Source organism: Gorilla gorilla, chromosome 20, assembly GCF_029281585.2.
Source record: "Gorilla gorilla gorilla isolate KB3781 chromosome 20, NHGRI_mGorGor1-v2.1_pri, whole genome shotgun sequence".
NCBI classification, from domain to species: Eukaryota; Metazoa; Chordata; class Mammalia; order Primates; family Hominidae; genus Gorilla; species Gorilla gorilla.
The window spans coordinates 57830018-57857807 of record NC_073244.2 but is presented as its reverse complement, the minus strand read 5'-3'; the positions used below and the strand labels follow the sequence as shown (position 1 = coordinate 57857807).

Sequence of the window (27790 nt, the reverse complement as noted above, 5' to 3'; positions counted from 1 at the left end):
ACATTTTTTTTTTTTTTTTTTTTTTTGAGAGGGAGTCTCCCTCTGTCGCCCAGGCTGGAGTGTAGTGGCGCCATCTAGGCTCACTGCAACCTCCGCCTCCCGGTTCAAGCAATTCTTCTGCCTCAGCCTCCCAAGTAGCTGGGATTACAGGCGCCCGCTACCATGCCCGGCTAATTTTTGTATTTTAGTAGAAACGGGTTTCACCACGTTGGCCAGGCTGGCCTCGAACTGCCGACCTCAAGCTATCCGCCCGCCTCGGCCTCCCAAAGTGCTGGGATTACAGGCGTGAGCCACCGCGCCCGGCCGAGGGATCTTTCTAAGACATGATAAAACCGTGGCACACTCTCGCTCCCAGGCTTCCATGGCCCCAGCACCCTTAGGAGAAAACCCAAACTCCTGATTAGGAGACCCTGAATAGTCTTAACCTCAGGCTGAATAGTCTAATATCCAGATTCCACCCCTTTGCCAATCCCCACCCGCCGTACACCCTTCCAGTCTGTCCTTTCTAAGCCCTCATGTAGCACTAAGTCCTGTAAGGCTCTGGATCCCCTCCTGGAAGCACACTCCTAAACCTATCTATCCCACTCCCAAACCTCTTGTTAGTCCAACCCCATCTCTCCTACTGGCCCCAAGCACAACCAACAATCACCCTAAAGGGCAGATATTAGTATCATCTCCATTTTACAGATAAAGACACAGACTTGCAGAGGTGTTTGACGAAGGTCACAACAACATAAGAAGGTGACAGAGCCAGGATCAGGAATCCCATCTAATTCCTATGTCCTTCATTGCCACTCTACTGCCTCTGTAGGTGCCAGAGCCCATCTTGGTGGGTTAGTAAATTTTTCTTTTGTTTGTTCGTATTGTTTGTTTTGGGGTTGGGGGAAAAGGAGCTGCCATAGTGGATTTGAGTCAGCGGAATCCTTCCTGACTCTGTGACCTTGGGCAAGTGATCACCCTCTTCTAAGCCTCAGTTTCAACCTCTGTAAAGTGGGGATAATAATTATCCCCATCATACAGGATTAGAGGAGAGTTCGATAACATGAGTACAGCATTTGTCAGGGAGCCTGACACAGAGTAGTACTTTTATATTCACTCCATCACAAATACTCAAAGTGGGCTGGGTATGGTAGCTCATGCCTGTAATCGAAGCACTTTGGGAGGCCAAAGCAGGCAGATCACTTGAGGTCAGAAGTTCAAGACCAGCCTGGCCAACATGGCAAAACCCCGTCACTACCAGAAATACAAAAATTTAGCTGGGCATGATGGTGCGCACCTATAGTCCCAGTTATTAGGGAGGTTGAGGCAGGAGAATTGCTTGAACCTAGGAGGCGGAGGCTGCAGTGAGCCGAGATCACGCCACTGCACGACAGCCTGGGCTACAGAGTGAGACTCTGTCTCAAAAAACAAATAAAACAAAACAAATATTCAGAGTTGGGCAGAGTGCCTAGTGCTGTGATGGGAGGGGGCTTCCAAGGCGAGCTTTTAGGGGCACTTTACCCAATTGGAGCAGGCAGGGAAGGCTTCCTGGAGTAGCTGGTACCTAAACCAAGATGTGAAATATGAGTAGGAGGTAACCAAGTGAGGGGAGAGGGGAAGGGAGAGAGGCATTTCAGGCAGAAGAATAGGAAGTGCAAAGGCTTGAGAGTGTTTTTCTTCCCTTGAAGAGATTCCTATGTGCAACCCTGTATGGGGGGTTATGAGAGTGACGTACATGACAACAGACACACCCACCTGCACATGAGTCCATGGACACACACTCTTGCACACACATGCTCACTTAACTATGGGCAATCATGTCACACACACATTGGTACCCAGAATTACAGCATCAAGCAATCCCACACATGTACACAGAATCATATCATACAGACATACATAGGCAAAAAAAAAAAAAAAAAAAAAAAAATCACAGCACCTTCCACACTCAGAAACACAGAAACCCAAAATAACCAGAAACACACATAAGGCAGAATCACTGCACCCAGATACTAATATGCACTTGTAGAAGGAATCACAACCCCACCCACCCGCTGCAACACAGGTTCACAGAATGTCACGAAGACCCATACACATACACAGAATGACACTGTGCACACACTCGTGTGCACGCACACACACACATACAGATACACAGAATCAGAAAGTAACATGGGGCTGGTGCAGTGGCTCAAGCCTATAATCCTAGAACTTTGGGAGGCTGAGGCAGGAGGATCGCTTAAACCCAGGAGTTTGAGACCAGCCTGGGCAACATGGTAAGGCTCTGTCTCTACAAAAAAATGAAAATAATTAGCTGGGCCTCGTGTCATGCACCTGTAGTCCCAGCTACCAGGAAGGGTGAGATGGGAGGATTGCTTGAGCCCAGGAGGCTGCAGTGAGCCGTGATCACACCACTGCACTCCAGCTTGGGTGAGATAGTGAGACCCTGTCTCGAAAGAAAGAAAGGGCCTGGCATGGTGGCTCATGCCTGCAATCCCAGCACTTTGGGAGGCCGAGGCGGGCAGATCACCTGAGTTCAGGAGTTCGAGACCAGCCTGACCAATGTGGTGAAACCCCGTCTCTATTAAAAATACAAAAATTAGCTGGGTGTGGTGGCACATGCCTGAAATCCCAGCTACTTGGGAGACCGAGGCAGGAGAATCGCTTGAACCTGGGTAGTGGAGGTTGCAGTGAGCAGAGATTGTGCCACTGCACTCCAGCCTGGGCAACAGAGTGAGACTCCAAGAAAAAAAAAAAAAAAGAAAAGAAAGAGAGAGAGCGGAAGGAAGGAAGGAAGGAAGGAAAAAAGAAAGACACTCAGCCACCAGTGCACCCACACTCCCAGAGGAGATCCAAAAGATGAGTCAACACGCAGAGCTCTGGTGCCTACCAAGGTGAGGTCTTTATGGTGTATAGAGATTGGTGAGTTTCAGAGCCAGTGTGGCCAGTCTAGTCCCTCCCCTTTCCCTAGCCCAGCACAATTCCCTCCATTGAGGGCCCACATCACCTCCAGAGGGAGGAGGGAGGGGTCAGACCCCGCCATAGCACCAATCTGGATAGGCCACTCTCTGACAAAACAGAGCGAGCAGTGCCTTCCACAAACGGGGTAAATGGGGCTAAGAAGGGGGGAGGCCTTTTCCTGTGGGAGATCAAGAGTAGCACCATCTGTAGAAAGAAAGCTGGGGGGTAAGGGAGGCACATAGATGGTGGCAGACAGCTGAGGGGTCCTGGCTTCTCTCCCCACCTGGCAATATGCAGACAGCACCATGCCTGTGCATGTGCCTGTGTGGCTGGAGAAGTCTTCAGATTGCAAACCATCCAAGGGGTGAGGGAGCCCCAGGTGCCCCAAACATGTGGGGTAAAGTCAAGGTAAGTGCATGTCTGGAGGGCTGGGGTGGGAAGTGGAGGGGGTTCTGGGACACAAAGATTGTAGGCAATGAGAATGGAGAGGCATGAAGTCCAGGAGCAGCACAGCCTAGAGGATAGGGGTCTAGAATGGGAAGACTTAAGACTGAAAGAAGGAATTGGGTAAGTTCAGTGGGGTGGGAAGCCCAGAATAGATTTAGGAGGCTGGGGTCTGGAATTAGGGAGTTGAGGTTATAAGATTCAGAACCAGAGGAATCTTTAGGGAAAAGTCTAGATTCCAGAATCAGAAGCATTTGGAGGCTGAATTATAGAATCAGAGGAATTTGGATCTGAAATCAAAGGCAGTTGGAAGCTGTGAGGCTTAGAAGCAGAGGAATTTATAGAATAAAGCATAGAATTAGAAAAAGCCTGGCTGGGCTCAGTGGCTCATGCCTGTATCCCAGCACTTTGGTGAGGCCAAGGAGGGAGAATTGCTTGAGCTCACTAGTTCGCGACCAGCCTGGGCAACATGGCGAAACCCCGTCTCTATTTTTTTTTTTTAACAAAAAAAAGGAAAAACAAAAGCCTAAAATCTGAGTTCTAGAACCAGAGAGATTTGGGAACCATAAGATCTAGAATCAGAAGGAGTTGAGGGTGGTAAGATCTAAAACCAGAGAAATGTATAAGGCAAAGTCTAAAATCAGAAGATATTTGAAGGCTGAATTCTAGACCCAGGGTAATTTGGAGTCAGATCTTGAGTGAGGAGGAGCTGGAAATGATGAAGTCTAGAGCCAAGGGAACTTACGGAATGAGGTCTAGAATCAGAAGGCACTTGTAAGTCAGTTCTAGAACCAGAGAAACAGCAGATCACCAGATCTTGAATCAGGACCCTGGAGGTGGCACCTTCTAGAAGTTGTGTAGTCTGGAACTAGTGAGTGGTACAGGTCATGAGGTTCAGAATCTAGGAGAACTAGAGCATCGTCTGGTTCTAGAAGAACTGGTTATTATAAGATAAGGACAGGGTCGGGCACGGTGGCTTATGCCTGTAATCCCAGCACTTTGGGAGGCTGAGGCGGGTGGATCATCTGAGGTCAAGAGTTCAAGACCAGCCCCTCCAACTTGGCAAAACCCCGTCTCTACTAAAAAATACACAAAGGTAGCCGGATGTGGTGGTGGGCTCCTGTAATCCCACCAATTTAGGAGGCTGAGGCAGGAGAATTGCTTGAACCAGGAGGCGGAGGTTGCAGTGAGCCTAGATGGCACCACTATACTCCAGCCTGGGCAACAGAGAGAGACTCCATCTCAAAAAAGAAAAAAAAAAAAAAAAGAAGAAAAAAGAGATAAACACATCAAACTCTCCGTACTTGTTTTTGATGAGAGAAAATGAGTCTTGGTTATAGAGAACTGCAGAAGAATAAGCTGAGCCTCATAAGGTCTAAAACAAAAGTGATTTAGAAATTAAGAAGTCTGGCCAGGCATGGTGGCTCACTCCTGTAATTTCAGCACTTTGGGAGGCTGAGGCGGGTGGATCAGTTGAGGTCGGGAGTTCAAGACCAGCCTGGCCAACATGGTGAAACACTGTCTCTACTAAAAATATAAAACTTAGCTGGGCATGGTGGCACACGCCTGTAATCCCAGCTATTTGGGAGGCTGAGGCCCAAGAATTGCTTGAACCCAGGCGGTGGAGGCTGCAGTGAGCCGCGATTGAGCCACTGTACTCCAGCCTGGGTGACAGAGTGGGACTCTGTCTCAAAAAAAAAAAAAAAGAGAGAGATTAAGAGGTCTGGATTTGGAACCAAATGTATTACCGATCAGGAGAACTGGAACCAATAGGAAGCTTGGAGTTGTGGGGTCCAGAACCAGAGGAAATCACTGAATATAAGATCCGGAACCAGAGGGAGTTGGAGGGTGTGAGATCTAAAACAAGAGGGATTCATTTATAGGAAGAGGTCTAGAACCAGAGGAAGTTAGTGAATTCTAGAACCAAAAGAATCTGGTAGTCATAGACTATAGAGCCAGAGGGAGTTAGAGGCCCAGAACCAGACAATTTTTGGGGATCGTAAGGTTTGAAAACAGGCAGAATGAGAGGCTGGTGAGGTCCAGAACTAGAAAGAGCTGAAGACGGTGAAATTCGAAGCAGAGGGATTTGGGGAAAGTGAGTTCTAGCCGGGTGCAGTGGCTCACGCCTGTAATCCCAGCACTTTGGAAGGCTGAGGCAGGTGGAGCACTTGAGGTCAGGAGTTCGAGACCAGACTGGACAACGTGGTGAAGCCCCATCTCTACTAAAAATACAAAAATTAGCCGGGCAATGTGGCACATGCCTGTAGTCCCGGCTATTTGGGAAGTTGAGGCAGGAGAATCACTTGAACCCAGGGCGCGGAGGCTGCAGTAAGCTGAAATCGCGCCACTGCACTCCAGCCTGGGTGACAGAGCAAGACTCTGTCAAGAAAAAAGAAGAAGAAGAGGAAGACGAGCAGGAGGAAGAGGAAGAAGGAAGAAGGAAGAAGAAGAAGGTGATCTAAAGCAGACCACATTGGAGGTTGTGTGGTCTAGAACCAGTGCAGGTCAGAGGTTATACAGTCTGGAACTGGAGCAGGTTGGAGGTTGCATAGTTTGGAAGCAGAGGAACTGGGAGGCTGCCCCTGAAGTAGGAGGACCATGAATGAAGTCAGTGTCCAGGCAAAGCTGGGGGCGGCAGGAAGCCCAGAGCGCAAGGGGCAGGCAGAGCTGGCAGGCAGCTTGGGGTCTTTGGCCTCAATCGGAAGTCACTGGGGGTGAGGTCTGGCCCAGAGCCTCTCCGCACTGACACCTGAGGAGGGGGAAGATCAGAGTCCCACATTCTTACAGACCCCAGGCAATTCATCATGATTAAAAACCATATCATGAAATTGACAAAAATAAAAATAATAATACAAGAAGGATAGAAGGAAACGTGATCACGTTGACCCGTGGATCATTGTTCTCCCCAGAACCTGGAAACACAGATATGACCCCCCCAACCCTCCCCACCCCTGATTCCCCAAAATAAAGCCAAGAGAGGCAGAGAAAGGGATAATGAGGTAACCAAGTATTGAGAACCCCAAGAGAAATCCTGAGAGAAGGAGGAGGGGGCCAGGGACCACCTCCCAGAGGTCACTGAGCTGAGACCACCCCAGAGAGCCCCCAGATTGGGAGCAGGCAGAGGGGTGAGGGCTGAGGTAGGCCCGAGGTGGGCAGGGGGCACATAGAGGAGAGAGGGGCCCCTCTCCTCGTGCCCCCATCCTGTGCGTTGGCTGCCGGCGTGGAGTGTGGTTGAGGTCCTTTCTGGGGGAGAAGGCAGATGGGGAGAGGAGCCGGCTCAGTCAGCCTGGGCTGAGCCTGCCCTTGGCTGGAAGGGGCCCCCGGGCTGGGTAGTGTCCTCGTCTGAGTACGGAGAGAGCAGTGTGGGGCCCAGGCCTGCAAAGATGAAAGATAAATGATAAATGAAAGGTAAAAGATGAAAGATAAATCACAGGACAACCATAACCCCAATGTCAGGAATAATGTTTAAAATCTTAAGGAAATTGAACACTCGAACAAAGGATTTTTAGTAATTTTACTTTTGCGCAGAGGGGTGCCTCTTTGGCTAGTTGCCATGAGAGCACACTGGAACAAAGGGGCACAAGAGCCTTTATTTTTGACGCAAGTCTTGTTTTTGTACTTTTTTTTTATTGGCTGGGGTCGGGTTATACAATTTAAACTAATTTCAGTTGGCTAAACATTTGATTTTTTTTTTAGATAAGGTGGACACGTAAAAGAAAGCAGAGAGGAAAGGGGAAGGGGTGTCTGTGATGAGTTAGAAAGTTAGTCCTTTTTTTAAATAAGGAAAGGAATGTGAGCTGGTATTGATAACGCCTGGTATTGTGGTGTGTCTGGGCATTTAACAAAGGCAAAAAGGAAAAAAGGAGAAGAAGGGAAAAAGGTGGGGGGGTACTATGAATTAAAGAATAAAAGATTGATCGGGTTATTTGAAGAGAAACCTCATCATATCCCACACCAACCCGTCTCCCCTTCCTGGCAGTTAAAAGCCTGGGTGGTGAGGCAAGCCTGTCTGGATTCAAACGGCAGTGACGTCTTGGGCACGTTCTGCTCTCTGAACCTCTCTGGGGTGTTCAGGGCTGCGGTGAAGAACCCGAGTCCAGAGTCAGATGCTGCCCTAGTTTGAATCCAGGCATTGCTATTTACTTGCTGTGTGACCTGGGGCAGGTGGCTTCACCTCTCTGTGCCTCAGTTCCCTCATCTGTAAGACGGGCTAATAACAGCACCTCCCTCTTGATTTACTCCTCTGTTGTGAGGAATAAATGAGTAAATCCATGGAAGGTGTTTTGAATCATAACTAGTACTGGTGAGAAAGCAGTTAAGTCAGCTGTTGTTACTTGGGAAACCAGGATACTCACACGTACTTCATTTATGAGAGTTTATTCATTCAAAACATATTTACTGTCGGGCGTGGTGGTTCATACCAGTAATCCCAGCACTTTGGGAGGCCAAGGCAGGTGGATCGCTTGAACTCAGGAGTTCAAGACCAGCCTGGGCAACATGGTGAAACCTCGTCTCTACAAAACATATAAACATCAGCCAGGCATGATAGCACATAGCTGCAGTCCCAGCTACTTGTGGGAGCTGAAGTAGGAGGATCACTTGAGCCCAGGAGGTCGAGGCTGCGGTGAGCCGTGTTTGTGCCACTGTACTCCAGACTGGGTGACAAAGTGAAAACCTATCTCAGAAACAACAAAAAACCCAACACGTTTACTGAGCACCTACTTTGTGTCAGGCACTGTGCCAGGTGCTGGAGACACAGCAGTGACCAGGATGGATGAATCTCCCTGCCCTTATGGGACCGACACTCCAGTGAGAAGCACCAATTGGATCAGGTGCATAGAGGATTTAGCACAAAGCTAGGCACGGTGCGAGTGTGTGAATCTTAGCTCCTCATTCACAAATATGTGCTGAGAACTTCCTCTGTGCTTAGCCACCGCCCACCCATGTGCACAAAGAAGAGAACAGCAGGGACCCAGACAGCCCTGGCCCCTGCCCTTGAAGGTCTCATACCCAAAGGAGAAGACAGACAGTCATCAAATTATGACACAAAGGCCTGTGTAATTATGGAGTGTTATAAACCATGAGCGTATGAAGTTAGGCAGGGCTTTGTGTAAGGAGTAATATTTGGTTTGAGATCTAAAGGATGTGGTAACATGGCAAAGAACAGAGGGAAAAGTATTCCAGGCAGAAGGATCAGGATATGCAAAGGCCCTGAGGCAGCCTCCTCAAGCAAGGTGACTTCAAAGCCATCACAATGCCCCACAGAGGCTCCATGCAGTCAGCCCTCACCTTTCTCTCCTCTCTGCTTCAGCTACATTGGCCTTGCTTTTCCCCGAATAAGACAGAGGCAGCCAGGCACAATCTCAGCACTTTGGGAGGCTGAGGCAGGAGGATCACTTGAGCCCAGGAGTTTGAGACCAGCCTGAGCAACATAGCAAGACCTCTTTCTATACAAAAATTAAAAAATTAGCCAGACGTAATGAAGCGCACTTGTAGTCCCAGCTACTCGGGAGACTGAGATGGGAGGATCGCTTGAGCCCAGGAGTTCAAGGCTGCAGTGAGCTGTGATTGCACCACTGTGCTCCAGCCTGGGCAACACAGCAAGACCCACCCTGTCCCCCCACCCCCCAAAAAAGATAGATACAGTCCCCACCTAAGGGCCTTTGCATTTGCTGTTCTCTCTGCCTGGGACACTCTTCCCCCCGATATCGTCAGGACTCACTCCAGGTCTTTGCTCAGCTATCACCTTCTCAATGAAACCACCCTGATCATACTGTTTAAAACTGAAATCCCCCTACTCCAAACCTTTTTCCTTGCATGCATTATTTCCCCATTACACTTATTTTCATCTCCCACTCTTTTTTGTTCATTTGTTTATATTTATATTTTTATTTTTTGAGACAGAGTCTTGCTGTGTTGCCCAGGCTGCAGTGCAATGGCGTGATCTCAGCTCACTGCAACCTCTGCCTCCTGGGCTCAAGTGATTCTCCTGTCTCAGCCTCCCGAGTAGTTGGGATTACAGGCGCCTGCCAGTGTGCCTGGCTAATTTTTGTATTTTTAGTAGAGACAGGGTTTCACCATGTTGGCCAGGCTGGTATTGAACTCCTCACCTTAGGTGGTCCACCTGCCTCAGCCTCCCAAAGTGCTAGGATTCCAGGCATGAGCCACTGCACCTGGCCTGTTTGTTTAGAGACAGGGGCCTGGTGTGGTGGCTCATGCCTGTAATCCCAGCACTTTGGGAAACTGAGACGAGTGGATCGCTTGAGCTCAGGAGTTCAAGACCAGCCTGGGCAACGTGGTGAAATTCTGTCTCTACTAAACACACACACACACATGCACACAAACACACAAAGTCGAGTGTGCTGGTGCCCACCTGCAGTCCCAACTACTTGGGAGGCTAAGGTGGGAGGATTGCTTGAGCCCGGGGACACAGAGGCTGCAGTGAGCTGACAGTGCACCACTGCACTCCAGCCTGAGTGACAGAGCGAGCCCCTTCTCAAAAAAAAGAGAAAGCCTGTAATCCCAGCACTCTGGGAGGCCGAGGTGGGCGGATCATGAGGTTAGGAGATTGAGACCATCCTGGCTAACATGGTGAAACCCTGTCTCTACTAAAAATACAAAAAATTTGCCAGGCGAGGTGGCGGGCGCCTGTAGTCCCAGTTACTCGGGAGGCTGAGGCCAGAGAATGGCATGAACCTGGGGGCAGAGCCTGCAGTGAGCCAAGATCGCACGGCTGCACTCCAGCCTGGGTGGCAGAGTGAGACTCTGTCTCAAAAAAAAAAAAAAAAAAAAAAGAGAGAGAGAGAAAGAAAATAAAAATGTGAAAATAAATTAATAGAGACAGGATCTCGCCCTGTCACCCAGGTTGGAGTACAGTGGTGCAGTCACAGCTCACTGCAGCCTCGAACTCCTGGGCTTAAGCAATCCTCCCGTCTCAGCCTCCCAAGTAACTAGGACAACAGGTGCATGCCACCACACCCACCAGGTTTTTAAAAATGTTTTGTAGAGACGGGGTCTTGCCATGTTTCCCAGGCTGGTCTTGAACCCCTGGTCTCAAGTGATCCTCCCCTCCATAGCCTCCCAAAACACTGTGATTACAGGCATGAAACACTCACCCTGCCCTCTTGCACTCTTTTTTATTTGAGACAGGGTCTCGCTGTGTTGCCCAGACTGGAATGCAGTGGCATCATCATAGCTCACTGCAGCCTTGAACTCCCAGGCTCAAGTGACCCTCCCACCTCAGCCTCCAGAGTAGCTGGAACTATAGGCATGCACCACCATGCCCAGCCAATTAAAAAAATTTTTTTAGGCTAGGTGCAGTGGCTCACACCTGTAATTACAGCACATTGAGAGGTCAAGGCAGGCAGATCACCTGAGGTCAGGAGTTCGAGACCAGCCTGGCCAACATGGCGAAACCCCATCTCTACTAAAAATACAAAAATTAGCCAGGTGTGGTGGCACACACCTGTGATCCCAGCTACTTGGGAGGCTGAGGCAGGAGAACCGCTTGAACCTGGGAGGCGGAGGTTGCAGTGAGCCGAGATCATGCCACTGCACTCCAGCCTGGGCGACAGAGTGAGACTTCATTTCAAAAAATAAATAAATAAATAAATAAATAAATAAATAAATGTGATCATAGGCGTGCAGGCTCCAGAGACCTAGGCTCGGGCTTCCATCCCAAAGGGCAGCCTTGGAGAGCCCCTGCCTCCCTTAGGGCCTCTCTCCTCCACAGTGCCCATGAGAAGAGAGAAGAGACAGGAGCTGCCATTTCCACCAAGGTCACCTCCAAGCACTGACAGTTCCCCAGCACCTTTGGAATGGCTCCATCCCTCTCGCACCTCCTGGGGGAGAAGGTGCTCTGGGGCTCTGGATACCCAGGTTGCTACTCACCCAGGGGCTCATTCAGGTTCAGGAGTGGGGTGCTGGGGTCCTGCAGGCTCCCTGGGGCTGGTCCTCCTCTCAGAAGGAAACTCTGTGGGAGAGAGACAAAGCCACCACCATCATCATTATCATCATTAGTATCCAAGGAACAGCCGGGCGTGGTGACTGTAATCCCAGCACTTTGGGGGGCTGAGGCCAGAGGATTGGGAGGATCACTTAAGCCCAAATGTTTGAGACCAGCCTGGGCAAGATAGTGAGATCTCATCTCTACAAAAATTTAAAAATTAGCTGGGTGTGGTGGCATGTGCCTGTAATCTTAGTTACTTAGGAGGCTGAGGTGAGAGGATCCCTTGAGACCAGGAGTCTGAGGTTGCAGTGAGCTATGATCGTGTCACTGCATTCCAGTCTGGGTGACAGAGACCCTATCTCTAATGAAAATAAAAATAAAAATAAAAATAAGGGCAAGTGCAGTGGCTCATGCCTGTAATTCTAGTGCTTTTGGAAGGCCAAGGTAGGAGGATCACCTGAGGTCAGGAGTTTGAGATCAGCCTGGGCAACATAACGAGACCCTATCTCTACAAAAAATTTAAAAAATGAAATAAGCTGGGCATGGCGGCTCACGCCTGTAATCCCAGCACTTTGGGAGGCTGAGATGGGTGGATCATTCGAGGTCAGGAGTTCGAGACCAGCCTGGCCAACATGGTGAAACTCCATCTCTACTAAAAATACAAAAATTAGCAGGGTGTGGTTGCGCATGTCTGTAATCCCAGCTACTTGGGAGGCGGAGGTAGGAGAATTGCTTCAACCTGGGAGGAGGAGGTTGTAGTGAGCCAAGATCGTGTCACTGCACTCTAGCCTGGTAGACAGAGTGAGACTCCATCTCAAAAAAGAAGAAAAGAGGCTGGGTGCGGTGGCTCACGCCTGTAATCCCAGCACTTTGGGAGGCCGAGTCGGGCGGATCACGAGGTCAGGAGATCGAGACCATCCTGGATAACACGGTGAAACCCTGCCTCTACTAAAAATACAAAAAAATAACCGGGCATGGTGGCAGCTGCCTGTGATCCCAGCTACTCGGGAGGCTGAGGCAGGAGAATGGCGTGAACCCGGGAGATGGAGTTTGCAGTGAGCCGAGATCGCGCCACTGCACTCCAGCCTGGGCGACAGAGTGAGACTCTGTCTCAAAAAAAAAAAAAAAAAAAAAAAAAAAAAAAAAAAAGGAAAGAAAAGAAAAGAAAGGAAGGAAAAAAATATATATCCAAAGACAAGATGGTGTGCAGCAGTTAAGGGCTGCTGGGGTCCAGTGGCCACCCATTTGTGGTGTGACTTTGGGTCAGTCCCTGTCCAGTCATCCTACTTGTGTTCCTCCTGAGCCTCATTCCCCCTTCTCCTTCTTCCTTCGCCCGAGGACCTGTACACAGAGACCGTGACAGCGTGCAACTTTGCTCCGTGTGTTCCTGTTGGTTAGCTCACGGGAGACACCAGCAGGTAGGGTATTTATTCTTCTCTGTGAGTTGGCAGTGTCCCTCCATGGAAGGTTTCAGCCCTCATTAGCTGGACTCCACTCGCTGCAGGATCTGGTGACCACCCTGCCCTGCACCTTCAGGCCAGGGCTGATGCCCACTTCCCATGCTGTGCCCCAAGGTACTGCACCAGGCTTGCTGATTTCCCTACACTATGTTAACACCTTTTTCAACAGTCCTGTTATTAAATTCTCCTCAACACTCCCTCTGAGTGTGCTACCTTTCCTGTGCAGACTCTGATACAGTTGTTTAACTTCTTCTGTGTAAGTGTGTATAACAGTAACAAGAACATTTCAATAGTAGTTGTGGGGATTAAATAAGTTAGTCATGCAAGGAATTTAGTGCAGTGTCTGGCACATGGTAGGCACTTAATAAGTGTAAGCTGTCATATATGTATATATACATATATACATATATACACATACATACATATATATACACACATATATACATATATATACACACATATATACATATAGAGAGAGAAAGGTTTTTTTTTTTTTCTGAGAGGGAGTTTCACCCTGTCCTCCAGGCAGGAGTGCAATGGCGCGATCTCGGCTCACTGCAACCTCTGCCTCCAGAGTTCAAGCAATTCTTGTGCCTTAGCCTTCCGAGTAGCTGGCACTATAGGTGTGCACCTACACCTGGCTAATGTTTGTATTTTTAGTAGGGACAGGGTTTCACCATGTTGGCCAGGCTGGTCTTGAACTCCAGACTTCAAGTGAGTATCCCGCCTCAACCTCCCAAAGTGCTGGGATTACAGGTGTGAGGCATTATGTCTGGCACATCTCATATTCAAACAACCCTTTGCAGAGTGAAGAACCAGGGCACTGCTGTAAGCACTAGGGGGCCATGAAAGGTCCTAGAGGGAGGCCTTGCAGAAGTGACATAGTCCAGGCTGGCTTTTTTATTTTTATTTTTTTGAGACAGCGTCTTGTGCTGTCATCTAGGCTGGAGTGCAGTGGCACGATCATGGCTCACTACAGCCTTGACCTCCCAGGCTCAGGTGATCCTTTCACCACAGCCTCCTGAGTAGCTGGGACTACAGGCACATGCCACCACACCCGCTTAAATTTTAATTTTTTTTTTTTTTTTTTTGTACAGACAGCATCTTACTATGTTGCCCAGGCTGGTCTCGAACTCCTGGGCTCAAGTGATCCTCCTGCCTTGGCTTCCCAAAGTGCTGGGATTACAGGTGGGAACCACCGCACCTGGCCCAGGCTTTTGAAAAGGGTATTGTGGTTGCTGTTGTGCAGAATGAATAGCTGGGGAGACTGGAGGAGGGACACTGCAGGGAGGCTGCTTTTGTTTGTTTGTTTGTTTAGATGGAGTTTTGCTCTTTGTCACCCAGGCTGGGAGTGCAGCAGCAGGATCTCGGCTCACTGCAATCTCCGCCTCCCAGGTTCAAGCAGTTCTCCTGTCTTAGCCTCCAGAGTAGCCGGGATTACAGGCGCCTGCCACCATGCCTGGCTAATTTTTGTATTTTTAGTAGAGACGGGGTTTCACCATGTTGGCCAGGCTGGTCTCGAACTCCTGACCTCAGGTGATCCACCCACCTCGGCCTCCCAAAGTGCTAGGAATATAGGTGTGAGCCACCGCGCCAGGCCGTTTGGTTTGTTTTTGTACACCATTTATGGTCAGCCCACTGAGTGTCAGCTAAGGGCCTAATTTCCTTTAATCCTCATGGCAGTCCCGTGAGATGTAACTATTCCCACTTTCTGGATGAGGCAACTGAGGCTCCACATGGTGACGTCACCTGCCCAAGGTCAGGTGGCAGTTACTGGGTGGCAGACCTGGGACTTGAACCCAGGTCAGTCTGATTCTAGTGTCTGCACTTTGAACTCTGCACTAGTAATCCAAGGCCAAGACCTGTTCTAGTTTGGGGAGGGGGTCCCATGGGAGCAGAGAAGATCCCTGCAGATACCAGCCACATGCCATTTCTCCCCTTAGCCTGCTTAATTTTTCCTTCTTTGCACTTATTGCCTTTTTTTTTTTTTTTTTTTTTTGAGACAGAGTTTCGCTTTTGTTGCCTAGACTGGAGTGCAGTGGCACGATCTCAGCTCACTGCAATCTTCTCTTCCCGGGTTCAAACGATTCTCCTGCCTCAGCCTCCTGAGTAGCTGGGATTAAAGGCATGCGCCACCATGCCCAGCTAATTTTGTATTTTCAGTAGAGACGGGGTATCTCCATGTTGGCCAGGCTGGTCTCAAACTCCCGACCTCAGGTGATCCGCCTGCCTCGGCCTCCCAAAGTGTTGGGATCACATGCGTGAGCAACTGCGCCCAGCTGACTTACTGCCATCTTACATGTATTTGCAGAGTTTTTTTTTTTTTTTTTTGACAAGGTCCCATTCTGTCGCTCATGCTGGGGTGTAGTGGCGCAATCTCAGTTCACTGCAGAGGTTTTTAATACCCATTAGTGAAACTAGAAGATCAGGCTTTAGTCTCAGCTGGCCCACTGACTTTCTGTATGACCCACAACCAGCCCCTGCTCCTCTCTGGTTTCCTATCTATAAAACAGTAGGTTTAAGCCAGCTAGGTAATGAGGGCCAGAGAATCCCATTAATCCCCCAACACACCAGGCTGAGGGGAAACAGCAGAAAGTTTTCGTGTTCTGGGCTGGGGGACCTTTTGGGAGGTCTCACTCCCAGCAGCTCCACTCCCTCGTCCTCGTCCTCTGAGCTCTGGGCCAGGGTCCTGGAGGAAAACAGGCAAGAATCTCAGGACACAGCAAACCTGGGCAAGTGTGGATAACAGTGTAAGCAGGTGGTGAGCATTTGTTCACTCCCCTGAGCACCTATTTATTCCTTTAGTCATACACCCACCAGTCCATCCATCCATCCACCAATCCATCTTCTCATTTATCCAATGATCCATCACCCACCCACCCAAACAACCTCCATCCATTTATCCTTCCATTCATCCACCTATTTATCCACCTAGTTGTCCTTCATCTATCCATCCATCCTTCCACCCAGCCATCCACCATCCATCCATCCATCCATCCATCTGCCATCCATCCACCTGCCATCCATCCACCATCTGTCTGCCAGCCATCCACCATCCATCCATCCATCCATCCATCCATTGATCCACCCATCCATCCATCTGCCATCCACCATCCATCCATCCATTAATCCATTGATTCATCCATCCATCCATCCATCCATCCATTGATCCACCCATCCATCCATCTGCCATCCATCTGCCATCCACCATCCATCCATCCATTAATCCATTGATTCATCCATCCATCCATCTGCCATCCATCCACCATCCATCTGCCAACCATCCACCATCCATCCATCCATCCATCCATCCATTGATCCACCCATCCATCCATCTGCCATCCATCTGCCATCCACCATCCATCCATCCATTAATCCATTGATTCATCCATCCATCCATCTGCCATCCATCCACCATCCATCTGCCAACCATCCACCATCCATCCATCCATCCATCCATCCACCATCCATGCATCCATCCATTAATCCATTGATTAATCCATCCACACATCCATCCACCATCCATCCACCCACCATCCATCTGCCATCCATCCACCATTCATCCAACTATCCATCCATCCATCCATCCATCCATCCCTCCATCCATCCATTGATCCATCCATCCATCCACCATCTATCCTTCCTTTCAGCCACCCATCAATCCGTTGACCCATCCATCAATCCTTCTGTCTACCCAGACATCCATCATTCATCCATCCATCCATCCACACATCCACACATACATACATACACCCTTTCACCTACACATCCATCCATCTGTCCTTCCATCGACCTATGCATCCATCCACCTGTCCACCCATTAAAGTGCCAACTATATTCATTAATAATTCCCTCCCTCCCTCATTTAATAATTATTTATTAGGTACCCACTTTATAGCCAGTACCAAGCTGGGAGCCTTGGGAGATACCAAGATGTATCCATAAGGATAAGATCACTCTGGATTCGAAATGAGCACATGCTTGCAATTTAGTTCCAGACAGTTTCTTTTCTTTTTTCCTTTCCTTCCCTCCCTCCCTCCCTCCTTCCCTTCCTTCCTTCTTCTTTCCTTCCTCCCTTCCTTCCTCTCTCTTCACTCTCTCTCTCTTTTTTTTTTTTTTTTTCTTGACAGGGTCTCACCGTTGCCCAGGCTGGAGTGCAGTGGCACAAGCACAGCTCACTGCAGCCTCAATCTCCTGGGCTCAAGAGATCCTCCCACCTCAGCCTCCCAAGTAGCTAGGACTACAGGCATGCACCACCACACCCAGCTTAGATAGTTTCTCTGACACTGCGGCAATGTCTTCTAAACTCTGACAAAAATTGTCACCAGATCAGATATAACTATGTTCCAAAGGAGAGAGCACTGGTTGACAGGTGGGATTTGGATAAACCGTGAGAGCAGTGGAGGGCACTCCAGAAGGGGTGTACAGCCTAGGCAAAGGCATAGAGATTGGCACAAACTTGGCATGTGCTGGGCCCACCGAGGGCCTGGCTGGAGCAGAGATCAGGGTTAGAGAAATGGTGAGGGATGAGGCTGAAGCAGGAGGCAGGGGCAAGACGGGGTGAGGGGATGCTGCCTTGATGTCCCCCCTTTACTGTGGCTCACCTCTTCCGAGCCCCAGCCATGGGAGAGGATGCTGAGGGGTCCCCTCTGGAAGGGCTGGAGCAGCTCAGCCGGGGGTCACTCCCCCAGCGGGGCAGCAGGGAGGGCTCAAGGGCTGGAGGTGACAGGCCATGGAAGCTCCGAGCACGGGGCCGGGGGACAGCCCCCAGAGGTCTGTGGTAGGCCCTGGGTAGCTGCTCGCTGGCGTTGAGCTGGAAGTCATCATCCATGGAGATGTAGGGGGCCAGCATCTCCAAATCCAGAGCATCGGCATCCTGCGGAGGGCAGGAGGGAGGTAAGAGGATGAGCCTTGGACTTGGGTGGACCTTGGCTGAAGTCCCAGCACCACGACTTCTGAGTTCTGTGCCTGTGGTCAACAGTCTGAGCTTCAGTTTCCTCATCTGTAAAATGGGTATAAGGACTCCCTGAAGAACATGTTAGAGAAATCCTAAACTGGGTCAGAAGCATGGTAGCTCACACCTGTAATCCCAGAGCTTTTAGGAGGCTGAGTCGGGAGCATCACTTGAGGCTAGAAATTAGAGACCAGTCTGGGTAACATAGTGAGACCCCCACCTACATAAAAAAGGCAAAAAATTAGCCAGGTATGGTGGCCCATGCCTGTAGTTCTAATTACTCAGGAGGCTGAGGTGGGAGGATTGTTTCAGCCCAGGAGTTTGAGGTTGCAGTGAGCCATGATCACACCATCGCAGTCCAGCCTGAGTGACAGAGTGAAATACTGTCTCAAAAAAAAAAACAAAAAAAAAACAAAACACCTAAATGCCTCAAAGAAACCATTGGTCAAAATCTGAACATTGAGAAGACTCAGTGAGGGCTTAGAGAGAAGTGAGAAACGTATCACTGGAAACCAGAGGAAAGAGAATTTTTGTCCTGTAGTGGCTGAAAGTTTAGCAACACTGTTGCCTGCAGTTATGTGGAAAGTAGAAAATATAACAAATACACGAGGTGATCCAGCTAAGATTCCCAGCCAGAGTGTTGAAGGGGCTGCCTGATTTCTTCTTGTTACTTATAGTAAAAGGCAAGAGGAGAGAGAGGTAAAAAAATATTTCTCCTAAAGGAAGAAATGTTAAACATGAAGGAGATAGTACTTGAAGGTTTTGAAGATTCTCAACCTCCTTGTGTAGTGAATAATTAACTTTACCCAAAGAGAGGTCTGGCTTTTGTCCCAGCTCCTGGAAGTTAACCTCTAAACCTCTGGAATTTTCTGAGTGATAGCAGTGTCTTTGCTATTCACTGTGGGTCCTTTGGATAGTTTATGCTAACCAGGTGACTCATGGTGAGCCTCTAGATAGTTTTTGCTAATGAGATAACTCAGGATGGAGGCTGGCCATGCAGAAAGAACCACCATTGTGATTAGAGGGTTGGGGCTTTGGCCCACACAAAATCAGCCGGATCCAGGGAAGGTAAAGGTAGCATTGGAGACTGAATTCAATTACATGGGCGGTAATTTGCTCAATCATGCCTATGCAATGAAACCCCAATAAAAACTCTGAACACTGATGCTTTGGTGAGCTTCCTGAGTTGCCATTACTCTCCACATATTGCTACATATCAATGCTGGGAGGACAACATGTCCCTGAGGAGAAGAAAACTTTCCATCTAGGACCCTCCAGTCCCAGATTCCACCTATGAATATCTTCCTTTGTCTGTTTCTGATTTGTATTCTTCCATTATAATAAAACTACAATCTTAAGTATAGCACTTTCTGAGTACCATGAACACTTCTAGCAAATTATCAAACCTGAGGGAGTCTACAGGAGTCTGGGAATCTCCACATTGGTAGGCAGCTGGTCTAAAGTAAGGGTGACCCTGGGGACCCTCAAACTTGTGTCTGATGTCAGAAGTCTTGGGCAGACTTGGCAGTCTGGAGAACCATGCCATTAACCTTGAGTTTGGCTGACTGCAGGAGCCCTCCAGATGGCAAATGATGCTAACATTAAGAAGTGGTCTCTGAGTCAGCCTGGTGAAACCACATCTCTACTAAAAATACGAAAAATTGGCTGGGCATGGTAGTGGGCACCTGTAGTCCCAGCTACTCAGGAGGCTGAGGCCAGAGAATCACTTGAACCTGGGAGTTGGAAGTTGCAGTGAGCCAAGATTGCGTCACTGAATTCCAGCTTGGGTGACAGAGTGAGACTCCATTTCAAAAAAAAAAAAGAAAAAAGAAAAAAAAAAGTGGTCTCAGAGCAATGAAGAGCACCCTTGGGCCAGGCACAGTGGCTCACACCTCTAATCCCAGCACTTTGGGAGGTTGAGCCTGGGAGTTCAAGACCAGCCTGGGCTGAGACCCTGTCTCTATTTTTATATATATATATATTTTTTTTTTTTTGAGACAAAAGTCTAGCTCTGTCATCAGGCTGGAGTGCAGTGGCACAATCTCGGCTCACTGCAACCTCTGCCTCCCTGGTTTAAGTGATTCTCTTGCCTCAGCCTCCCGAGTAGCTGGGATTACAGGCATGTGCCACCACGCCTAGCTAATTTTATTTTTATTTTTAGTAGAGACAGGGTTTCACCATGTTGGCCAGAATGGTCTTGATCTCCTGACCTCATGATCCACCTGCCTCGGCCTCCCAAAGAGCTGGGATTACAGGCGTGAGCCACCACGCCTGGCCCCCAATTTTTTTTAAAGTCCTAATGAAAGAACTTGTGATATTTTCCCACATGGATTTCAAAACTGCTATGGACCAGGGATATATGCATGCCCCTCTTCCCCCTCCTTTTTGAATAGTAGTGTCTATTCCTGTCTCACCACTGTATATTGAGTATGTGGGTGACAGACGACTTGTCCCCATTAGTCCACAAGCCAAAATGTTGAGAGGAACTGTACTCAAGGAGCTTCCCCAGCACCAAGACCAGATTCAGATGATCAGATTCTGGACTTCAAGCTGATGCTGTAATGGGAAGAAACTTTGGGAGACTTTGGGGGGCCTTGAGAGGTGGGTGAGTGTATTTTGCATGAGGGAGAGACATCAATCATTGGAAGTTCCCAATGATCCCTGCCTCTTGATGTTCACACTCTTATGTTATTGCCTCCCACAGTGTACAGGATTGATCTATATGACCAAAACAATATGGCAGAAGCGATGGTTTGTCACTTCTGAGATTAGGCCATGAAAGACTGTGTCTTCAGTCTGGGACTTGTTCTTTCTGTCTCTCTACTTCTCCATTTGTCCCTTTCTCTCTTTGTTGGATTGCTTGCCTTAGGGAAGCCAACTGCCATGTTGTGAGGACACCTAGGGAGTCTATGTAGAGGTTCACATGATGAGGAACCGAGGCCTCCAGCCAAAGCAAAGTGAGGGATTGAGGCCTGCCAACAACCTCATGTGTGTGAGCTTGGAAGAAAACCCTCTAACCCCAGATGACTGTAGCCCTGACTGAGAGTTTGACTTCAACCTCATGAGAGAGACTCAGCAAAAACCAGCAGATAAGGTGCTCCTGAATTTCTGATATTCAATCACCATGTGACATAATAAATAGTTGTTGTTTTAAGGTGTTAAGTTTTTAGGCAATTTGTTACACAGCAATAGATAACTAATGCATCATGCTGCTGTCATTTTATCTATGCATTCAATAAATCATTCATCCAAATATCACCCATCCATTTTTCATCCAGCTATCAAAATATCCATCCAAACATTCATCCACCTACCCACCCATCTATCCATCCATTAAAATATCTGCCTAAACCTCATCCATTCATCCACCATCATCCACCTAATGAATACAATGGTCCATCCATCCATCCATTCATTCCTTTAACCATCCCACTACCCTTCTCTAAAGCCACATATGTGAATCCCCAGAACACAGGGCTGAGGATTACTCCCTTCCATGCCAGCGCTTACCTGAGCTATATCTAAATCTGTCTCCACTGCCTCAGTGTCTTTCCCGGAGGTGAAGAGTCTGTGCACATTCTCGGTGCCCACAGGTAGTTCATCTGGGAGATCAGCCTGTGGAGAGACGGAGTAGAAACTTCAGGAAATCTTGAGCCTGGGAGGTATCAACATTAAGACAGTCTGCAGCTCAAGGGTAGAAGTGGGGATCAAATGCCAGGCATCTGGGGCACAAAGGGGGTCCAACAGCAAATGCAGATGAGTTTTGAACCTGGGTGTTCAAAACTCAGAATGCCTGGGTGTACATAGATGGATGGGGCAAACATGGAAGTTCCAGTTAGAAGGATCAGAGCCTGGCTGGGCTCAGTGGCTCACACCTGTAATCCCAGGACTTTGGGAGGCCAAGGTGGGTGGATCACTTGAGGTCAGGAATTCGAGACCAGCTTGGCCAACAGGGTGAAACCCTGTCTCTACTAAAAGTACAAAGATTAGCTGGGTGTGGTGGCACACATCTGTGGTCCTAGCTACTAGGGAGGCTGAGGCAGGAGAATGGCTTGAGCCTGGGAAGCAGAGGCTGCAGTGAGCTATGATCATGCCACCACACTCCAGCCTGGGTGACAGAGTAAGACTCTGTCACACACACACACACACACACACTATATATATATAAATAAAAACATGAGCTTGAGGCCAAGACTTTTTTTTTGAAAGGGAGTCTTACTCTGTCACCCAGGTTGAAGTGCAATGGCATGGTCTCAGCTCACTGCAACCTCCACCTCCTGGATTCAAGTGATTCTCCTGCCTCAGCCTCCCAAGTAGCTGGGATTACAGGCGCCCTCCACCACGCCTAGCTAATTTCTGTATTTTTAGTAGTGACAGGGTTTCACCATGTTAGTGAGGCTGGTCTTGAACTCCTGACCTCAGATGATCTCCCCACCTCAGCCTCCCAAAGTACTGAGAGTACAGGCATGAGCCACCGCACCCAGCCTGAGGCCAAGACTTTCAAACAAATCCTCTGGGGTTAAAGGTCTTGGAGCCTGGAGTTTAGTGGGGAAACAATGGAGAGTTCAGCTGTCTCAGGGGTAAAGGATGAGGTCAAAGGTCACAGTCTGTATTTCTCTGGAGAGAGGATATTTTCTTGGGGTGGAGAGTGGGGATGAAGACAGTCAACACTGGATAACATGGACCCACTGAGGTCAAAGGTCAGACTATCTTCACAACAAATAGTGATAGTAACTGGTATGATCTATTGAGCACCAATAGGTGCCAGGCCCCTACTGAGTGCTTCTCATGAATACTGTCACTTAATGCTCAGAATAACCAATGATGTGGTGACATGTTAATATCTTTCTTTTATAGCTGAAGAAATTAAGGCCTCAAGAACTTGCTTGCCCAGCCAGGGTAACGTGGCTGATAAATGGCAGATTTAGGATTTAATCCAGGTCTGTATAAATCAGGATATTAGACATTTTGACTCTTTGAGGTCAAAGTTCAGAGAACTGGATGCTTAGTCACAAGCTGGAGTGGGAGGAGGGTCATCTGTGCCAGTTCCAAACATCCCAGGTTAGGGGCCTGATGGGGTTTGGCTGCGTCCCCACCCAAATCTCATCTTGAACTATAGTCCCATAATTCCCACACACTGTGGGAGGGACCTGGTCAGCAATAATTGAATCATGGGGGTGGTCTCTCCCATACTGTCCTTGTGATAGTGAATAAGTCTCATGAGATCTGAATGGTTTTATAAGGGGAAACCCCTTTCGCTTGGTTTTCGTTCTCTCTTGCCTGCCGCCATGTAAGACATATCTTTCACCTTCCGCCATGATTGTGAGGCCTCACCAGCCATGTGGAACTGTGAGTCCATTAAATCTTTTTTTCTTTATAAATTACCCAGTCTTGGGTATGTCTTTAGCAGCAGCGTGAAGACAGACTAATACAGGGCCTGTGGTGTTATTTTATACACACATATATATATATGATTTTGTGCATGGTTCCTGGGTCAAACTCCCATGGCCCTTGTCTTTTGTTAGAACAGTCTTTTATTAGAACAGTCTAGTAAAACAGTTCTAACAGTCTTTTGTTAGAACACTGGGTGTGTTAGGCCTCAGGAAACAGAATCTCTCCAGCCTTCTTCTGCCCTCATTTCACCTGCCCAAAGGCAGGTCTCTAATCTTCCCCTGCCTTTTTGATTGTGGGTCATAAGACTGTCCCCAGAGGCCGGGCGCGGTGGCTCATGCCTGTAATCCTAGCACTTTGGGAGGCTGAGGCGGGCGGATCATGAGGTCAGGAGTTCGAGACCAGCCTGACAAACATGGTGAAACCCCGTCTCTACTAAAAATAAAAAAATTAACTGGGCGTGGTAGTGTGCGCCTGTAATCTCAGCTACTTGGGAGGCTGAGGCAGGAGCATTGCTTGAATCCAGGAGGGGCAGGTTGTGGTGAGCTGTGATCATGCCATTGCACTCCAGCCTGGGCGATAAGAGCAAAACTCCGTCTCAAAAAAAACAAAAACAAAAACAAAACAAAACAAAACAAAAAAACACTGTCCCCAGAGAGGGTCCTGCCCCATATCCTGGGGGAAGGAATGCTGATGTCATGAAGCTTCCATAAAAACCCAAGAGGACTGGGTTGGAGGGGCTTCCAGATAGCTGACCCATGGAGGTTTCTGGAGGGTGGTGCCCGGGACGGCATGGAAGCTCCGAGACCCTACATTCCTCCATACCTCACTCAATGTATCCCTTCATCCGTATCCGTGCAATATCCTTGACAATGAACCAGTAAACCTAAATAAGTGTTGTCCTGATTACTGTGAGCTGCTCCAGCAAATTAATCAAACCCAAAGAGCCAGGTACGGTGGCTCACACCTGTAATCCCAGCACTCTGGGAGGCCGAGGCCGGAAGATCACTTGATGTCAGGAGCTCGAGACCAGCCTGGCCAACATGGTGAAACCCTGCCTCTACTAAAAATACAAAAAATTAACCAGGTGTGGTGGCATGCACCTGTAATCTCAGCTACTTGGGAGGCTGAGGCAAGAGAATTGCTTGAACCTCGGAGGTGGAGGTTGCAGTGAGCCGAGACTGCGCCACTGCATTCCAGCCTGGGTGACAGAGTGAGACTCCATCTCGAAAATAAAAATAAAAATAAAAAAGAAATTCTGGAGGCCCAGACTTGTGACTGGTGTCTGAAGAGCAAGGAGCAGTCTTGGGGACTGGGGCCCAACCTGTGAAATCTGACACTATCTCCAGGTAGATGATGCCGGAATTGAATTGGAGGACACCCAGCTGGTGTCTGCTGCTTGGTGTGTGGGAAAAACTGCCCACATTTGGTCACAGAAGTCTTCTTCTGTGTTGACGATTGTTGCATTATTAGGAGAGCAGAGGAAAAACATAGCTTGAGAGAGTTTTTCCCTAAACAGAGCCAGACTCTGGAATTCTAACAATTGAAAAATCTGGATCTGCGTCTTAAAGGAACCTCAACCCCATCTCATCCCAACCTCCCCACTACACAGATGGAGAAGCTGAGGCCCAGAGAACAGTCAGGTTTAAGTCACAGGCCAAGACCCCCTGAGGGACTGAGCACTGGATGCTGAGGGCTCACGTGGGTGGGATGGCTTACCGAAAGAGGACTTTGGGGGCGCCGCGTGGCCAGCGGGGTGCTGGGAGTGGTCGCTACTGAAGCCCCATCCAGGATGGGTCCCAGGAGGCGACGGAGGTCAGGGCTGCAGAAACGGCGGGGGTCAGCGGCCAGGGCAGCCTCGCTCAGGGAAGGCGGGTGCAGGAAGGCAAGGATCCGGGGGCCAGGGGCGTCTGCAGGACACATGGAGATGGGGAGAACACGGGCTGGTGACTGAGGGCCGAGGGCCAGAGCCCTCCATACCAACCCCAGGAACACAGTTGACATCTTCAGCAAGTCAGGTTGGCCACTGTTCTTAGTGTGAGGGTAAGGAAGGGGCCTGGAGGACCCCTGCTGGGCCAGGTGTAAACTTTATTTTTATTTTTGAGATGGGGTCTTGCTCTGTTGCCCAGAATGGAGTGCAGTGGCACTATCTCAGTTCACTGCAGCCTCTGCCTCCTGGGTTCGAGCAATTCTCCTGCCTCAGTAGCTGGGATTACAGGTGCCTGCCATCACACCCAGCTAAGTTTTGTATTTTTTATAGAGACAGGGTTTCACCATGTTGGCCAGGCTGATCTCAAACTCCTGACCTCAAGTGATCCGCCCACCTCGGCCTCCCAAAGTGCTGGGATTGCAGGCATAAACCACTGCTCCCAGCCCGGTTGTGAACTTCAGTGGCCAGATTGTGGTGAGGCTCTGAAAGGTCCGAGGGGAAGGGATTGGTGGCTCAGAACAGCATTTGGCCATTCAGCTCTGGGGAGCTTTCACCTTAGGAGAAAAGACTGGCCCCAAGCCCTCAAGGAGGCTGTAAGGTCCCCAGAGTTAAGACAAGGCCCAGAGCCAGCTCTGAGCCAGAAAAGGAAAGGATATTATATCAGCAATCCCACCCCACACCCAGGAGCATGGGTGGCCAGCAACAGCTTGGAGAAGGTGAGGTCTTGAAGGATAGACCGGGAGGGAGGCTCATCCAGGATGGCAGGAGAGTGAAGGAAGAGGGAGAAAGGAGCCAGACTTAGGAGGATCGAGATTACTGGAAGCCAAAGAGCAGCAAAGCCAGAACAGGGAAGAGGCAGAAGCGTGGGGGCAATGTGGAGCCACAGCAGGATTTAGAGCAGAGGCCAGCAAGAGACTGAAGCAACCACGCCATAGCCACAGAAGGGGAGGGAGGACAGGAGAGAGAAGAGCATTCTGGGAAACTGCATGTGCAAAGGCCCTGAGGCACGAGGCTGGAGTGTTCCAAGGGCTCTTAGGAGGCTGTGTGTTTTGGAGGCTGAGTGCGCAGGGAAGGGAGGCAGGAGGCAGGTCCCACAGGGCCTGGTGAGCCATGTTAAGGTCCTTGGGCTTTCTCCCAAGGGCCCTGGGGACACAACCCCTCCCGGCCCCAGCCCTGCCCCATACCAAGGCTGTCCCCAGGGTTAGAGGTGTCCTTCTGAGAGGGGGCGCCCCGCTGAATGGGTCTGCGAGAGTGTTGCTCCGTTTGCTCCAGGGACAGCACCACTCCGGTCTCTTCCACCCGGCTGGGGTACAAGGCAGAAAGGGAGGTGGGAGTCAGGGAGGGTCCTTGGCTCCAGCCCAGAAAGCCTGTTCAGGTGATGTCCTATTACAGAAGGCAATGGCGCCCAGGGGCTTGGAGGGCATTTTGCAGAAAATAATTGCCCACATTTATTTGTCTCCTATAAGGGTTTCATTTCTGTTGACTGCTTTTTATTCTGACAGCATTTTATATTTTTAAGACAAGGTCTCACTCTGTCGCCCAGGCTGGAGTGCAGTGGTGCGATCTCGGCTCACTGCAACCTCCACCTCCCAGGTTCAAGCGATTCTCCTGCCTCAGCCTTCCGAGTAGCTGGGATTACAGATGCAAGCCCCCATACCCAGCTAATTTTTGTATTTTCAGTAGAGACGGGGTTTCACCATGTTGGCCAGGCTGGTCTCGAACTCCTGACCTCAGGCGATCCACCTGCCTCAGCCTCCCAAAGTGCTATGATTACAGGCGTGAGCCACTGCGCCCGGCCTATTCTGACAGCATTTTTAAAAGAAAGTTAAGTTTGTCCCTTCCCAAGCTCCTTCTGTAAAAGGAAAGGCAGAAAAAAGAGCTGGCATTTAGCACAGCCTGGGCAGAGAGGAGGAAGACTGAGGGAAGGGGGTGGGGCGGCACTGAAAGACAGAAGCGGGAGGAGACCTAGGAACAGAGAAAGGAGGCCCAGGGGCAAAGAGAGGGGTGAGTGAAAGGCTTCAGAATAACTAAATATTCTCTTTATAGATTTTTACTTATAAACATATTCTTAGAAAGGTATTGATGAAAAAATATATTTTTAACATAGTCTTCATTACATGACCAAATAGGAAGAATTCATAGGGCTGTAATTTTTATGAATAAGATTTTATTTATGCTGTTTCTATTCATAGATATTTTTCATATTCAAGGGAACAGGTTTAGAAATACATCCTTATGTCCCCGGCACCTCCCTTCACACAGTCTCTGGCTGCAGAGACAATCTAAATGCTCGCTGTGCAAGTTGGCTTTTGGAGAGTTGGGTGGGGCTGAGGATCAGGCCCTCATTTGTATCTCATCTGCATAACCCCCTTCAGGACAGGAGGCAGGTGGGCCTGGTCTTCCCACCAGCTCCTTGAGAAGCTATGACCTCTCCCCACACTCAATAAACCCTCCCTGGGCTGGAAACATCCCAATTTAGGCTGGATCAAAGCCACCCTTATTCCCCTGAAAGATACAAGCACACACAATCGAACTTGTACACACACTCCGTACACACAGGCACAAACAGGAGCGCTCACATACACCTGAGTGCATATAGGGACATATACGCTCACATGCTCCATACACTTGGGCTCGAATATGTGCACGTGTGACACATTCAGTTAACTCATTCATCATTCCACAAATATATCCTCATCAGGCACTACTGTGTAGTGGTTCAT

The 27790-nt window shown here is 49.1% G+C and overlaps 1 protein-coding gene across 9 annotated transcripts in view; it reads right to left on the bottom strand.

Annotated features, from left to right (window-relative positions):
• Nucleotides 1–2857: 2857 nt before the first annotated feature.
• The window catches only part of HIF3A (hypoxia inducible factor 3 subunit alpha), a 46924-nt gene continuing 21991 nt past the window's right edge, over nt 2858–27790 (bottom strand). For 4 of the 9 annotated variants that reach the window (XM_055369802.2, XM_063701472.1, XM_063701470.1 and 1 more), the window contains 7 exons: nt 26252–26370; nt 24857–25047; nt 21257–21361; nt 17397–17668; nt 15364–15481; nt 11275–11356; nt 3634–6759 (listed from right to left, as the gene is read on the bottom strand). In XM_055369802.2, the coding sequence (XP_055225777.1) occupies nt 6662–6759; nt 11275–11356; nt 15364–15481; nt 17397–17668; nt 21257–21361; nt 24857–25047; nt 26252–26370 (985 nt within the window). In that variant the 3' untranslated portion in view covers nt 3634–6661. The other 5 variants (XM_004061014.4, XM_004061016.5, XM_004061015.5 and 2 more) reach the window with 3 other exon arrangements.